The following is a 15,307-nucleotide window of genomic DNA, read 5'->3' as shown; positions in this document are numbered from 1 at the left end:
GTCTCCACATTCCCCAAATCACCTTCCACTTCCTCCCACACCACTGTCCAGGGCCCCAAACACACTTTCCATGTGAGACAGCAACTGATGTGTATTTCCTCTAATCTATTCAAAGTCTTTAAAATGATGAAGGGATTTGACAGGGTAGATACAGAGAAACTATTTCCTCTGATTGGGAAAATTCAAACAATGGGGTGCATAATCTTAAAATTAGAGCTAGTCCATTTAGGAGTGAAATCAGAAAGCACTTTTTCACAAAGGATAGTGGAAATCTGAGGGCTGTCCTCCTCCAAAAGGCTGAGAGTGCTGGGTCAATTGAAATTTTCAAGACTGAGATTGATAGATTTTTGTTAGGTAAGGGTATCAAGAGATATGGAACAAAGGCAGGCAAATGGTGTTGAGGTATAAATCAGCCATAATCTAACTGAACGGAACAGGCTCGAGGGGCTGAATAGCCTACTCTTGTCCTTATGTCCCTAATCCAGTATATGGTGCTGCTCATGGTGCACTCTCCTCTTCATTGGGAAGATGAAACGCAGATTATATGACCACTTTTTCAACTATGATCTGCCCGCAAGTGAAACTCATGGGGCTCGATATTGCCAGGGCTGCGGGTTTGCGGCGGGGGGTCTATTGGGCGCAAGGGTAACGCGGTCGCAGCCTAATTGGATCCACTTAACTGGTCTTCCGGGTTCCCCGCTGCTGATCTGTGCGTCAGGCAGACTGCGCATGCGTAGTAAGGTCTGTCAGCTGGAGGAGCTCTATTTAAAGGGGCAGTCCTCCACTGACAGATGCTGCAACAAATAGGAAAAATTACAGCATGGAGCAGCCCAAGGGGAAGGCTGCTCCCAGTTTAATGATGCCTCACTCCAGGTATCATTAGATGGGGTGAGGAGGAGGGGGAGGACAGAGATCTTCCCCCCCGGCGGGCGGGAGGAAGCGGCCTGCCTCTGCAACCAGGAAGGCCTAGCTCGAGGTGGCAGAGGAGGTCACCTGCACCACCAACATATCGCCCACCTGCATACAGTGCAGGAGGCGCTGCAATGACCTAAGTAGGTCAGCCAAAGTGAGTACACCTACTCATTCCCCTACACTCCGTCTGCCACATCACTGCCCCCACCCCACATCTCCTTCTGCAGTGCCAACACTACTCTGTCGCATCACCCCTCACACCCACTCAAACCTCATCCTCATCTTACCTGCACTTACTCATCCCGCCACTACCACTCAACCCAATCCTCATACAATCTCATGGCTCTATCTCATACTCACCCTCTCATGCATCTCTTTCACGGTCAGCCTCACTCAACCTGCCACTACCTGTGCTGCAGCCACAGGGCAAGCATAAGGCAAGCGTGTTGTGAGCATGAAGGGGATGCACAAGGGTGTTTGAGGGTTTGTCATGGTTTTTACTTATATTGATTTCTAACCAATTCACATCACATATTATATTGGCACCACTACTGCCACATCTTTGCGAATCTTGTCTGGTTTGTGCAATAATGCCCTTTCCTGAGGATCATAATGAAGACCCACACCTGATGCCACCTATTGTGTCACTGCAAAGTAGGTGTAGGTGTATTTGCAGGGCTCTTTTGTGCAGACGACTGAGAGACGTTGGCGATGTCCCCAGTGGCACCCTGGAAGGATGCGGAGGAGAAGTTGTTGAGGGAAGTGGTGACTTTGACAGCGACAGGTAAGATGATGGTGCTCGGGCCAGCCAGGAGCAGCTCGGCATGAAGGAGGCTGCATATGTCCACGACTACATGTCGAGTGACTCTGAGCCTCCGTATGCACTGCTGCTCAGAGAGGTCCAGGAAGCTGAACCTCGGTCTGTGGACCCTGTGGTGAGGGTAGTGCCCCCTGCGACGCATCTCTCTCTGCGGTTGCCCTCCCTCCTGCTGTGCAAGTGGATGTGTCACAGCACTGTGTTGTGGAGCTCCACCTGTCAGAGGTGGACGGCTTGGCCGGTGATGGTGTTCGCCCTCCGAGGAGGTCATGACTGCAGCTATGGCGGCCCCCATCCGGAAGATGTACATCTGAGGGGGTCCGCAAGGTAGGTACATGTCTCGGGACCCTGGGGTAAGCGTGCAAGTTGGTGAACTTTCTTGTCAGGAGGAGGGTGGTGGAGGCCAAACTTTGTCCCAAGTGACAGAGTGGCCTCCTGCAATGAGTGAGGGTCTCCCCCCCAACCTGTCAAATGGACCTTTGCAGCTGCCACAGGCTGACAGCTGCAACACGTCCATTTCAACTGGGAGTGTTTCCCCCAGTATGGGAAACAGTCCCAGTTGTTTCTAAAATCCCACCCCCTCCTGACATATTCCCTTAATCAGGTCTGTTAATGACCTGAAATAGCTAGGTAAATACTGTCAAGTGGCACCCCGCTGGCTTTAATTGCCTGCGGGAGTCACACATGCGGGGCTGCGCGCGCACGTCGGCGTGTCTGTGGGGAACCCGGAAGTGGGCGGGTTGGAGCCGGGCTCCCGACCCGCTCCGAGATTCCCCGATTTTCGGAGCCCCCCCGCCAGGAACGCACCCGATAGCGGGTGCTAAAATAGAGCCCATGGTCGCTTGCTTCTTTAATTTCTCACTCCCACTCTGACCTAGCCATCTTTGGCTTCCTACACTGTTCCAATGAAACGCAACACAAGCTGGATGGGACAGCACCCTTATCTTTCCACGGGTCACTATATAGCCCTCCGGCCTTAATATTAACTTTAATAATTTCAGACCCAATTCTCATGAAAGGCCTATGAGTGAAACATTAATTTGCCTGTTCTCTCCACAGATACCGACTGACTGACCTGCTGAATGTTTCCAGCATTTTCTGTTTCTAATTACAAGCATTTGTAATTTTGTGCTTTCAGGGCAGAGAGTCAGTGGAGGTCAGAAAGGACAGAGGAGATGGGCAAACAGGACAAGATATGCTAAATGTTGCAAATTTGTGTTTCCTACACCGGTCCATTGTTTGCCTAAACCTTTGACTAGTGCATGGATATCAATTCACACTATAGATAATGTCTTAGGGTTAATGATAATTGTGCTTTTTGTTATTTTCCTGAAGCAAGCTTGCTTCACTAATGTTTCATACTTTCCCCATTAGGATATGCAGACAGCAGTGAAGGTTAATATTCTGAGGTAGCAGTTGGGGCTCTACAATTGGATTCAGTACGACAGGTCAAAGAGAGGGGGAAAGAAAGTCAGTAAGGGCTTCTTTTCTGCTGGAAAGTGCACGTGGACATCAAGCAAGGTCAAGATTGGGCTGAGCTGCAAGGCTCCCACCGTTGAAATCGCTGTTGGCATTCACTGATTGGGTTCATCCATTTAAAAAGGAAAAGAGTAAGTAAAGTGAGCATTGGTCGTCTAGAGAGTGTGTCTGGGGAATTAATGATGGAGAATAAGGAAACGGCAGATGAATTGAACAGATATTTTGCATCTGTCTTCACTGTAGAGGATACAAATAACATGCCAGAAATAATTGTGAATCAAGAGGTGAAAGGGAGGGAGGAACTTAAAACATTTACAATCACCGCGGAAAGGGTCTCGAAAAAAATATTAGAACTAAAAGCTGACAAGTCCCCAGGTCTTGACGGACTTCATCCTAGGGTCTTAAAAGTGGCTGCAGAGATAGTAGATATATTGGTATGAATTTTCCAAAATTCCCTAGATTCTGGAAGGGTCCCATCAGATTGGGAAGTAGCGAATGTAACTCCTCTACTCAAGAAAGGAGGGAGACAGAAAGCAGGAAACTACAGGCCAGTTAGCTTAGCATCTGTCATAGGGAAAATGCTAGAATCTATTATTAAGGAGGTTATAGCAGGGCACTTAGAAAATCTCAATGCAATCAGACAGAGTCAACACGGCTTTGTGAAAGGGAAATCGTATTTAACTAATTTATTAGAGTTCTTTGAGGAAGTAACAAGCAACGTGTATAAAGGGGATCCTGTGGACGTGGTGTACTTGGATTTCCAGAAGGCTTTTGACAAGGTGCCACATCAAAAGCTAATATACAAAATAAGAGCTCATGGTGTAGGGGGGCAACATATTAGCATGGATAAAAGATTGGTTAGTTAACAGGAAACAGAGAGTAGGCATAAATGGGTCATTTTCAGGTTGGCAAGATGTAACGAGTGGAGTGCCACAGGGATCGTGCTTGGGCCTCAACTATTTACAATCTATATCAATGACTTGGATGAAGGGACCAAATGTATGGTTGCTAAATTTGTTGATGACACAAAGGTAGGTAGGAAAGTAAGTTGTGAAGAGGACATAAGGAGTCTGCAAAGGATACAGAAAGGTTAAGTGAGTGGGCAAAAATTTGGCAGATGGAGTATAATATGAGAAAATGTGAATTGTCCACTTTGGCAGGAGGAACAGAAAAGCAGTATATTATTTAAATAGAGAGATTGCAGAATTCTGAGGTACAGAGGGATCTGGGTGTCTTTGTACATGAATCACAAAAAGTTAGTATGCAGGTACAGCAAGTGATTAGGAAGGCGAATGGAATGTTGTCAATTATTGCAAGGGAAATGGAATATAAAAGTAGAGATGTTTTGCTACAGTTGTACAGGGCATTGGTGAGACCACACCTAGAATACTGTGTGCAGTTTTGGTCGCCTTATTTAAGAATGGACATAATTGCTTTGGAGGCGGTTCGGAGAAGGTTCATTCGACTGATTACTGGGATGAGGCAGTTACCTTATGAGGAAAGGTTGGACAAGTTGGACATGTATACACTGGAGTTTAGAAGAATGAGAGGTGATTTATTGAAACATATAAGATCCTGAGGGGACTAGAAGGGGTAGATGCTGAGAGGATGTTTCCCCTTGTGGGAGAGACTAGAACTAGGGACCACAGTTTAAAAATAAGGGGTCTCCCATTTAAGATGGAGATGTGGATAAATTTTTTCTCTCAGAGGGTCCCGAGTCTGTGGAACTCCCTTCCCCAGAGAGTGCTGGAGGCAGGGTCATTGAATATTTTTAAGGCTGAGTTAGATAGATTCCTGATTAACTAGGGAGTCAAAGGTTATAATAGGTAGACGGGAAAGTAGGATTGAGGTCACAATCAGATCAGCCATGGTCTTATCAAATGGCAGAGCAGGCTCGAGGGGGCGAATGGCCTATTCCTGCTCTTAATTCGTATGTATGTATGTTCGTATAAAGAATGGCTACCATCACCCATGGAACTGTACCATCAGCAAGTTAGTGCCTTCAGCAGAAGGAGAAGATTGGCAGAGAGGTAAGGAACTCAAACATATACAAAAAAACAACTGGATATGACAATACATTTTTTGCATGAACATTGGATACTACTTTATTTGTGAGTTCAATCGGCATAAATTATGAATTATAATCACTGATTTTGTGGATCCAATTAAATGTTTGGGCAATCACCACAGAAAACAGAAAGAACAGAACACGGCCAGGAATATTACATCATTGAAAGTTCAAGTTAAAAAATAAATTGTTGCGGAGCCAAGAGTTTTGTGCAAAACCCCAACCAACCAAGAAAGTACTGTAATTTAATAATTTATTTTCTTTATCCAGGATGAGTGTACTTACAGATCTGGCCTCCCCTTGCACTGTTTTTTAGCTTGTCTGAGCTGAATGATTTGGTTTGTACTGGCTGATGTAAATTTACTTCTTTGCCTTCTTGAGACCTCAGGGTAATAAATGCATTGTGTGGTGTGGTACTAAGTTACATAGGCTGGGAAAGTCCCAAGTTCAATTCCTGGTCTTTGTTCAATACCCCAAGTGCATTATAACCAAAGAAAGATGGTATAATATTTGAAAATTCAGATCACTTGGGACCTTCCCAGCCTATATAACTTAATACCACATCACACAATGCATTTATTACCCTTAGGTTTCAAGAAGGCAAAGAAGCAAATTTACATCAGCCAGTGCAAACCAAACCATTCAGCTCAGACAAGCTAAAAAAAAGTGCAAGGGGAGGCCAGATCTGTAAGTAGCACTGAAGAGAAATCTCAAGATTGAAATGTCAACATCAATAGTCAAAATGTTACCAGCACCATCTTGCTATCCATGCGGTTAGTGCAATAATCAGCTCATAACAAATTTAACTGATGCCAAGCCACAAACTGAAGAGGTGGACACCGTGGAGTAAATTTTAACTTCAAGCCAACTGACAGGCTGGCTGGCCGTCGGGCAGGAAGGCCTGCTGCAGCAAGCCGCAGCCACGGATGGGATGGATGGTGGGTGGGCGGGCGGGCAGGAGGGCCGGGGAGAAGATCGGAGGTCGGTCGAAGAATCAGAAGTCGGTGTCCACCATTGTGGGAGGGGGGGGGGGGGGGGGGCGATTGCAGGGTTCCTGTCAGCCAGGTGAGCTTGTTGGGTCTGGATGATGCACTCCTGCTCCTCTGGGCCCACAGGCAGTGTAATAAAGGCACTCACCTCATAGATCTGGCCCTTCCCGCTTGCTTTCACCTGAAGTGATTCGGAAGCGATGGGAAACTCGAACAGGTATGGTTAAATTTATTTTAATTGTTCAATACACAAAATATTAAGTACCTCAAATATCTCACCGAGGAATATTGACCTTTTCCGTATCGGCCCACCGGCTTTAGATGGATGCAGGACTTCCTGGTGTCCGCTGTCCACACGCATACAAGCCTGTTTGGGTTAAATCCAGAAGTGGGCATGTTGTAGCCGTGATGCGGTCCTGCTGCAAAAAACTGTTATTTTAACCTTCCACCCACCCCCAACCCACCCGTTCTTGGGGGTTAAAATTTACACCCTTGTCCATTTTACAAGTTGGCACTCACATCCATACCACAGTCCATAGATGACGTTATACTCAATATGTCAGTCATTAAACAGAGTACTATTGGGTGTTGGTTTACTCATTTTTATGTTTATATGAAACAGCAGCTGATTTTCACTTTCCCACCCTCAATACACACATAGACACACAAACACACAAATATCACTTTGGTTAGCATTATAAGCTGGTTACCAAAATCAAATCACTGTTCCTAAGGATGATCACACAAAGGATGCTTTTATGTTATAGATGTGCAGCTGACTGCAGATACACAGATTTCCCTCTAATGGTTGCACTTCATAATTTCAACAAGCCCAGACTCCAAAAACATGTAGTATTGCAGTGCCACAAAAATGTAGGTCCACTTTCTTCCATCAGGATGCCACTTTCTGTAATGTAAATGCAGGAAACCAGTCTCACGTATTTGCTCTGTCTTCATATTAGCAACAGAGCCCAGTGCAAATGGGAAATCACTCACCCAAAACAGGATATAATGTTAAGCACAAAGTGAGAGTGGCTTAAGAGGCTTTGACTGTAATGGCACTATGTCACTGTACCAAAAGAGAAAACAAAAAAGTCTACATTTACAATAGCTACACTGGAATATACATAATAAAATTTAAAAACTGCTATTTCAACTGAAGAGAGTGTTAGAACCCATTAAATACTTTAGAAACCATGACAGCATTATTTCAATTATTTAAAATTCTGTGTAGCATTGCTGGTTGGAGCATCAATGCATTATGCCATGGAGCAGGAGCATCTTGGTTCGATCTCAGGCTCTTCTCAGTTACCAATCTCTTTTTGATATATATTGATGGCCTGGACTTCAGTATACATGGCATAATTCCAAAGTTTGCAGATGACATGAAACTCATATGTCGTAAACAGTGAGGAGGATGGTAACAGACTTCAGGAAGACAGTCAGGCTGGGGAAATGGGCAGACACGACACATGGCAGATGAAATTTAATACAGAGAAGTGTGAAGTGATACATTTTGGTAGGAAGAATGAGAGGCAATACAAACTAAATGGCACAATTTTGAAGGGGGGGGGGGGTGCAGGAACAGAGGGACCTGGGGGTGTACATACACAAATCTTTGAAGCTGGCAGGACAAATTGAGGAGGCTCCAAGAGAGGCATACGGGATCCTTGGCTTTATAAATAGAGGCATAGCGTACAAAAGCAAGGAAGTTATGTTAAACCTTTATAGGCCCCAACTGGAGTATTGCGGCCAATTCTGGGCACCACATTTTAGGAAGCATGTCAAGGGCTTACAGAGGGTGCAGAGAGATTTACTAGAGTGGTACCAGGGATGAAAGGTTACATGGAGAGACTAGAGAAACTGGGATTGTTCTCCTTAGAGCAAAGAAGGTTACAGAGTTAATAAGGAGAAACTGTTTCCAGTGGCAGAAGGATCAATAACCAGAGGACAGAGATTTAAAGTAATTGGCAAAAGAACCAGAGGCGACATGAAGAGAAACAATTTTCACGCACCGAGTCGTTATGATCTGGAATGCACTGCCTGAAAGGGTGGTGGAAGAAGATTCAATAATAACTTTCAAAAGGGAATTGGATAAATATTTGAAGGGAAAAAAAATCACAGGCCTATGGGGAGAAAGCAGGGGAGTGGGACAAATTGGATAGCTCTTTCAAACAGCTGGCACAGGGATGATGGACCGAATGGCCTCCTTCTGTACTGGATCATTCTATGATTCTAATTTGAACCTTTGCTAAGTGGTTACGGACTGACCTGAGTTGGTGGGGGGGGGGGGGGGGGGGGGGGCGGCGGTGGCATCTCGGCAATGCAGATTCACGCAGCTCTTAGGACTTGCTATACCAGAATCTGCACTAGAGCTCTAGACACAGGCTGCACACGACCCTCTCAACCCCAGAGGCAGAGGGCCTGCAAACACTGGGAACAAAACAGGATGTGTGTTCTTCATTGGAGGATAAATATTCTCAGCAAATAATTAAACATAAAGTTCTACTAAGTTTGCATTTCACATTTGTATTTTGAACATTGTTAGGCTCCAGAAGCTTTCTTTGTGCTTCTGAACATTTTCATTTATCGCTCTCACGGAATAATGCGACTAGTTTAAACCAATCCTCAATTTTGAATCAACTTCTCAAAATAAACTCTTAATGGTCTATGTTCATGTTTCCCAGCAGCTAGGTTTAGTAACATTTAGAATAGGTTCTTTGTTTTGCTAAAAAGAAATTTATACTAATAAGCGAGATCTTTTGCCATACAGTAGAATCCTTTCATAACAAAATCTCAGTTTATAAAACACCTTGTTCTATCAGGAGCCACTGATTAAATGTTGCTGTATGAAAGCATGATGTCTTAATCTGAACCTCTGAAAGTATCTGTCCAGACACAGAAAATAGCTCAAATCTGAAATTGCTACATCTTAACAATCCTACAAAGAGAATTTCAAATGTATAGTTTATACTGAGGCGTGGTGCCATAATCTTGCAGAGGCATTCAAATCTGAACAGGCACATTAATTCCCTCATTTATCGTGGTGGGCATCTCCACTCAACACATATCACACACAACACATAATACACACACACACACACACACACACACACACACACACACAAAAAGTTTGGCCAGTTCAAACCTGTATCTGAGTGATCTTGTAACCAGAACACAATAGAATTTGGCACCAAGTAACAATCTTATTCAGTAATCACAAGATAGCTGTCGTGGGAAATAGGGACATCATACTAATGTAGTAAAAGATGCTTTTCAGAAGTTGGGTGCACTTCTGAAGTTGGGGTTTAGGTATATTGTTGAGGCAGTGTAAAGGGAGTTTTACTTTACATCTTTGATACATCTGACCTGGGAGTACTTGCTGCTGACACTCAGTACAGAAAGTGGAAAGAAACAGTTTATTCACCAGCAATTACCTCTTTTATAGGCACAAATTCACATAAAAGATCAAATTCTGGACATTAAACAATGCATGCCTGTAAAAAATAATATTTTTTCTGCTACAAGGTGGTGTGGGCCAGTTTGTTGCAGGTAGGGACAAGCAGTGGGTAGTAGTATGAAACACAAGGAGAATGATTGACCTATTACTGGTTTATATTGACATGCACCTATGCACAAACATATTTACATCTTAATCAACCTATGAATCTTATTTCTCCAGTGCCAATTCAGACATCATTATTTAGGATATTTTATGCATTAAAAAAAAAAGATTTCACCCAAATTCAACCTCCATTTACTGGTAAAAATGTGAGAAGAAAAGTTATCTCCAATCCAAAGATAGCACTACATTCTTCTGGTTCGGACCTTGACCAGTTCTTGGCAGCATACTTTGCAGGCAAGCCTTGGTTCTTGAGAATTATGTTTTTCTGTAGCTGTACTAAAATTATGCCACTTTGTGATGTAAAATTGACACCCTCACATTGCATATCTACTAATCGAGTACAATTATACTTGATGCACTTTTATCTCCTTGCTTCAGATCTCAAAGCCTCACCACTACTAAGATTCCACACACGCATGATGCTTGGCACTGGAGCCAAAAAAGGGCAGCATCGCTAATAATTAATTGCAAGCAGCATTGGAAGGATGCTGTGAGCAAGTTGTCAGCATGCCCAGGGTGAGGGAAATGGTGGCAGAGTTGAGAAAGCTATAAAATTACCCCCTCCAAAAAAGACAGCGGTTGTGGATTTTAAACATTATCTTACAGCAGTATACCCCGACAATGCAACAATTGGATTTTCATCTGTCAGATTCTTTCCCTTTCTGTCAGTAGCCACATATATTCCATTATATCCAATAGCCACCTATATCACAAAGTATTTCAAAGAGTACTGTTTTGAAAATGTAAAACTGCTAGTTGTATGTGCCAATTTAATGCAACTATTGAGACTATGAAATGGAAATTAATTTACATCATATTTTTACTATAGATTGAATGTTTTAGATAATATGAGCTGACAATCAAACCTTTCTGTAGCTTGTGAATTCTAAAAGCAGGAATAGCTTCAATGACGTGATTTGCGACACTTCCTAAAATTTTAAGCATGGCATTCAGTTCCATCTCAGATACCTGTATCTCAACATTCCAAAATACAATACTAGAATATCAACAATCTAAAATTCCAAACAAAATGAATCATCAATCCAACACGTATAGATAAAAAGATGGAAAAATGCATTTATAGGCAGACTTGGAGTTTACCTTCGATTCTGCTTCATGTGTTCACAAATGGAAGACAGAAAAAGCGAGAGAGGGAAAGAGCCCCACGCACAGAGGGAGAGAGCCCCACGCACCCACACACGGGTACGGTAGCATAGTGGTTATGTTACTGGACGAGTAATCCAGAGGCCTGAACTAATAATCCAGAGTCATGAGTTCAAATCCTGCCAAGGCAGCTGGCGAATTTAAATTCAATTAATTAAATAAAATTCTGGAATAAAAAAAACTAGTATCAGTAATGTCCTTTAGGGAAGGAAACCTGCCGTCCTCACCCGGTCTGGCCTATATGTGACTCCAGACCCACAGTAACGTGATTGATTCTTAATCGCCCTCTGAAATGGCCCAGCAAACCACTCAGTTGTAAAATGTCGCTACGAAAAGTCATAATAAGAATAAAACCGGATGGACCACCCAGCATCAGACCACTAGGCACTGGACACGACAAAGGCAAACCAAGCCCAGTCGACCCTGCAAAGTCCTCCTCACGAACATCGGGGGACGTGCCAAAATTGGGAGAGCTATCCCACAGACTGGTCAAGCAACAGCCTGACATAGCCATACTCTCAGAATCATTCCTTTCAGCCAACGTCCCAGACTCTTCCATCACCATCCCTGGGTATGTCCTGTCCCACTGGCAGGACAGACCAACCAGAGATGGCAGTACAGTCATATACAGTCAGGAGGGAGTGGCCCTGGGAGTCCTCAACATCGACTCTGGACCCCATGAAATCTCATGGCATCAGGTCAAACATGGGCAAGGAAACCTCCTGCTGATTACCACCTACCGCCCTCCCTCAGCTGATGAATCAGTCCTCCTCCATGTTGAACACCACTCGGAGGAAGCACTGAGGGTAGCAAGGGCACAGAATGTACTCTGGGTGAGGGACTTCAATGTCCATCACCAAGAATGGCTCGGTAGCACCACTACTGACCAAGCTGGCCGAGTCCTGAAGGACATAGCTGCCAGACTGGGCCTGTGGCAGGTGGTGAGCGAACCAACATGAGGGGAAAAACCTAGTTGACCTCATCCACAACAATCTACCTGTCGCAGATGCATCTGTCCGTGACAGTATTGGTAGGAGTGACCGCCGCATAGTCCTCATGGAGACGAAGTCCCGTCTTCGCACTGAGAACACCATCCAACGTGTTGTGTGGCATTACCACCGTGCTAAATGAGATAGATTCAGAACAGATCTAGCAGCTCAAAACTGGTCATCCATGAGGCACTGTGGGCCATCAGCAGCAGCAGATTTGTATTCCAGCACAATCTGTAACCTCATTGTCTGGCATATTCCTCACTCTACCATTACCAACAAGCCAGGGGATCAACACTGGTTCAATGAGGAGTGCAGAAGAGCATGCCAGGAGCAGCACCAGGCGTACCTAAAAATGAGGTGCCAACCTGGTGAAGCTACAACACAGGACTACATGCATGCTAAACAGCGGAAGCAACATGCTATAGACAGAGCTAAGCGATTCCACAACCAACGGATCAGATCAAAGTTCTGCAGTCCTGCTATATTCAGTCGTGAATGGTGGCGGACAGTTAAACAACTAATGGGAGGAGGAGGCTCTATAAGCATCCCCATCTTCAATGATGGTGGAGTCCAGCACTTGAGTGCAAAAGACAAGGCTGAAACGTTTGCAACTATCTTCAGCCAGAAGTGCCGAGTAGATGATCCATCTCGGCCTCCTCCCAATATCCCCACCATCACAGAAGACATTCTTCAGCCAATTCGGTTCACTCCACATGATATCAAGAAACGGCTCAGTGCACTGGATACAACAAAGGCTATGGGCCCCGACAACATCCCGGCTGTAGTGCTGAAGATTTGTGCTCCAGAACTAGCCGCACCTCTAGCCAAACTGTTTCAGTACAGCTACAACACTGGCATCTAGCCGACAATGTGGAAAATTCCCCAGGTATGTCCTGTCCACAAAAAGCAGGACAAATCCAATCTGGCCAATTACCGCCCCATCAGTCTACTCTCAATCATCAGTAAAGTGATGGAAGGTGTCGTCGACAGTGCTATCAAGCGGCACTTACTCACCGATGCTCAGTTTGGGTTCCGCCAGCACCACTCGGCTCTCCAGACCTCATTACAGCCTTGGTGCAAACATGGACAAAAGAGCTGAATTCCAGAGGTGAGGTGAGAGTAACTGCCCCTGACATCAAGGCAGCACTTGACCGAGTGTGGCACCAAGGAGCCATAGTAAAATTGAAGTCAATGGGAATCAGGGGGAAAACTCTCCAGTGGCTGGAGTCATACCTAGCACAAAGGAAGATGGTAGTGGTTGTTGGAGGCTAATCATCTCAGCCCCAAGACATTGCTGCAGGAGTTCCTCAGGGCAGTGTCCCTGGCCCAACCATCTTCAGCTGCTTCATCAATGACCTTCCCTCCATCATAAGGTCAGAAATGGGGATGTTCGCTGATGATTGCACAGTGTTCAGTTCCATTCGCAACCCCTCAGATAATGAAGCAGTCTGTGCCCGCATGCAGCAAGACCCGGACAACATCCTGGCTTGGGCTGATAAGTGGCAAGTAACATTCACGCCAGACAAGTGCCAGGCAATGACCATCTCCAACAAGAGAGACAGTCTAACCACCTCCCCATGACATTCAACAGCATTACCATCGCCGAATCCCCCACCATCAACATCCTGGGGGTCACCATTGACCAGAAACTCAAATGGACCAGCCACATAAATACTGTGGCTACAAGAGCAGGTCAGAGACTGGGTATTCTGCGGTGAGTGACTCACCAAAGCCTATCCACCATCTACAAGGCACAAGTCAGGAATGTGATGGAATACTCTCCACTTGCCTGGATGAGTACAGCTCCAACAACACTCAAGAAGCTTGACACCATCCAGGACAAAGCAGCCCGCTTGATTGGTACCCCATCCACCACCCTAAACGTTCACTCCCTCCACCACCGGCGCACAGTGGCTGCGGTGTGTACTATCCACAGGATGCACTGCAGCAACTCACTAAGGCTTCTTGGACAGCACTTCCCAAACCCACGACCTTTACCAGCTAGAAGGACAAGGGCAGCAGGCTCATAGGAACAACACCACCTGCATGTTCCCCACCAAGTCACACACCATCCTGACTTGGAAATATATCACCGTTCCTTCATCTTCGCTGGGTCAAAATCCTGGAACTCCCTACTTAACAGCACTGTGGGAGAACCGTCACCACATGGACTGCAGCGGTTCAAGGCTGCAGCTCACCACCACCTTCTCAAGGGCAATTAGGGATGGCCAACAAATGCTGGCCTTGCCAGCGACACCCACATCCCATGACATACACAAACACATAGGAGAGAGAGAGCCACACACACACACACACACACACACACACAGGGAGAGAGCCACACACGCAGGGAGAGAGCCACACACACACAGGGAGAGAGCCACACACACACACACACACACACAGGGAGAGAGCCACACACACACACACGCAGGGAGAGAGACACACACACACACACGCAGGGAGAGAGACACACACACACACACACGCAGGGAGAGAGCCACACACACACACGCAGGGAGAGAGCCACACACACACACACAGGGAGAGACAGACACACACACACAGGGAGAGACAGACAGACACACACACACACACACACACACAGGGAGAGCCAGACACACACACACACAGGGAGAGCCAGACACACACACACACACACACACACACACACACAGACAGACACACACACACACACAGGGAGAGACAGACACACACACACAGGGAGAGACAGACACACACACACACGGAGAGACAGACACACACACAGGGAGAGACGGACAGACAGACAGACAGGCGGAGAGACAGACACACACACACACACACACACACACACACACACACACACGGAGAGACAGACAGACACACACACACAGGCAGATACACACACACACACAGGGACAGACACACAGGGAGAGACACACACACACACAGGGACAGACAGACACGCACACAGGGACAGACAGACACACACACACAGGGACAGACACACACACACACAGGGACAGACACACACACACACGGACAGACAGACAGACACACACGGACAGACACACACACACACACATATACACACACACACACACACACACACACACATACACACACACACACACACACACACACACACACACACAGAGGGAGAGGGCCACACACACACAGAGGGAGAGGGCCACACACACACAGAGGGAGAGGGCCACACACACACAGAGGGAGAGGCCACACACACAGAGGGAGGGGCCACACACACAGAGGGAGGGG

At 45.8% G+C, this 15,307-nt stretch overlaps 1 protein-coding gene across 14 annotated transcripts in view; it reads right to left on the bottom strand.

The window, feature by feature from the left end:
• The window catches only part of macf1a (microtubule actin crosslinking factor 1a), a 523,722-nt gene that overhangs the window by 452,548 nt on the left and 55,867 nt on the right, over positions 1-15,307 (bottom strand). For 13 of the 14 annotated variants that reach the window (XM_068006495.1, XM_068006501.1, XM_068006496.1 and 10 more), the window contains exon 2: positions 6,545-6,632. The exons of the other annotated variant lie outside the window; for it this stretch is intronic. In XM_068006495.1, the coding sequence (XP_067862596.1) occupies positions 6,545-6,632 (88 nt within the window). The remainder of the gene's footprint in view (positions 1-6,544; positions 6,633-15,307) is intronic. 14 annotated transcript variants of the gene reach the window in all.

Source organism: Heptranchias perlo, chromosome 26, assembly GCF_035084215.1.
Source record: "Heptranchias perlo isolate sHepPer1 chromosome 26, sHepPer1.hap1, whole genome shotgun sequence".
NCBI classification, from domain to species: Eukaryota; Metazoa; Chordata; class Chondrichthyes; order Hexanchiformes; family Hexanchidae; genus Heptranchias; species Heptranchias perlo.
Note: the sequence above shows the minus strand (reverse complement) of the source record. Positions and strands in the feature narration are given on the sequence as shown.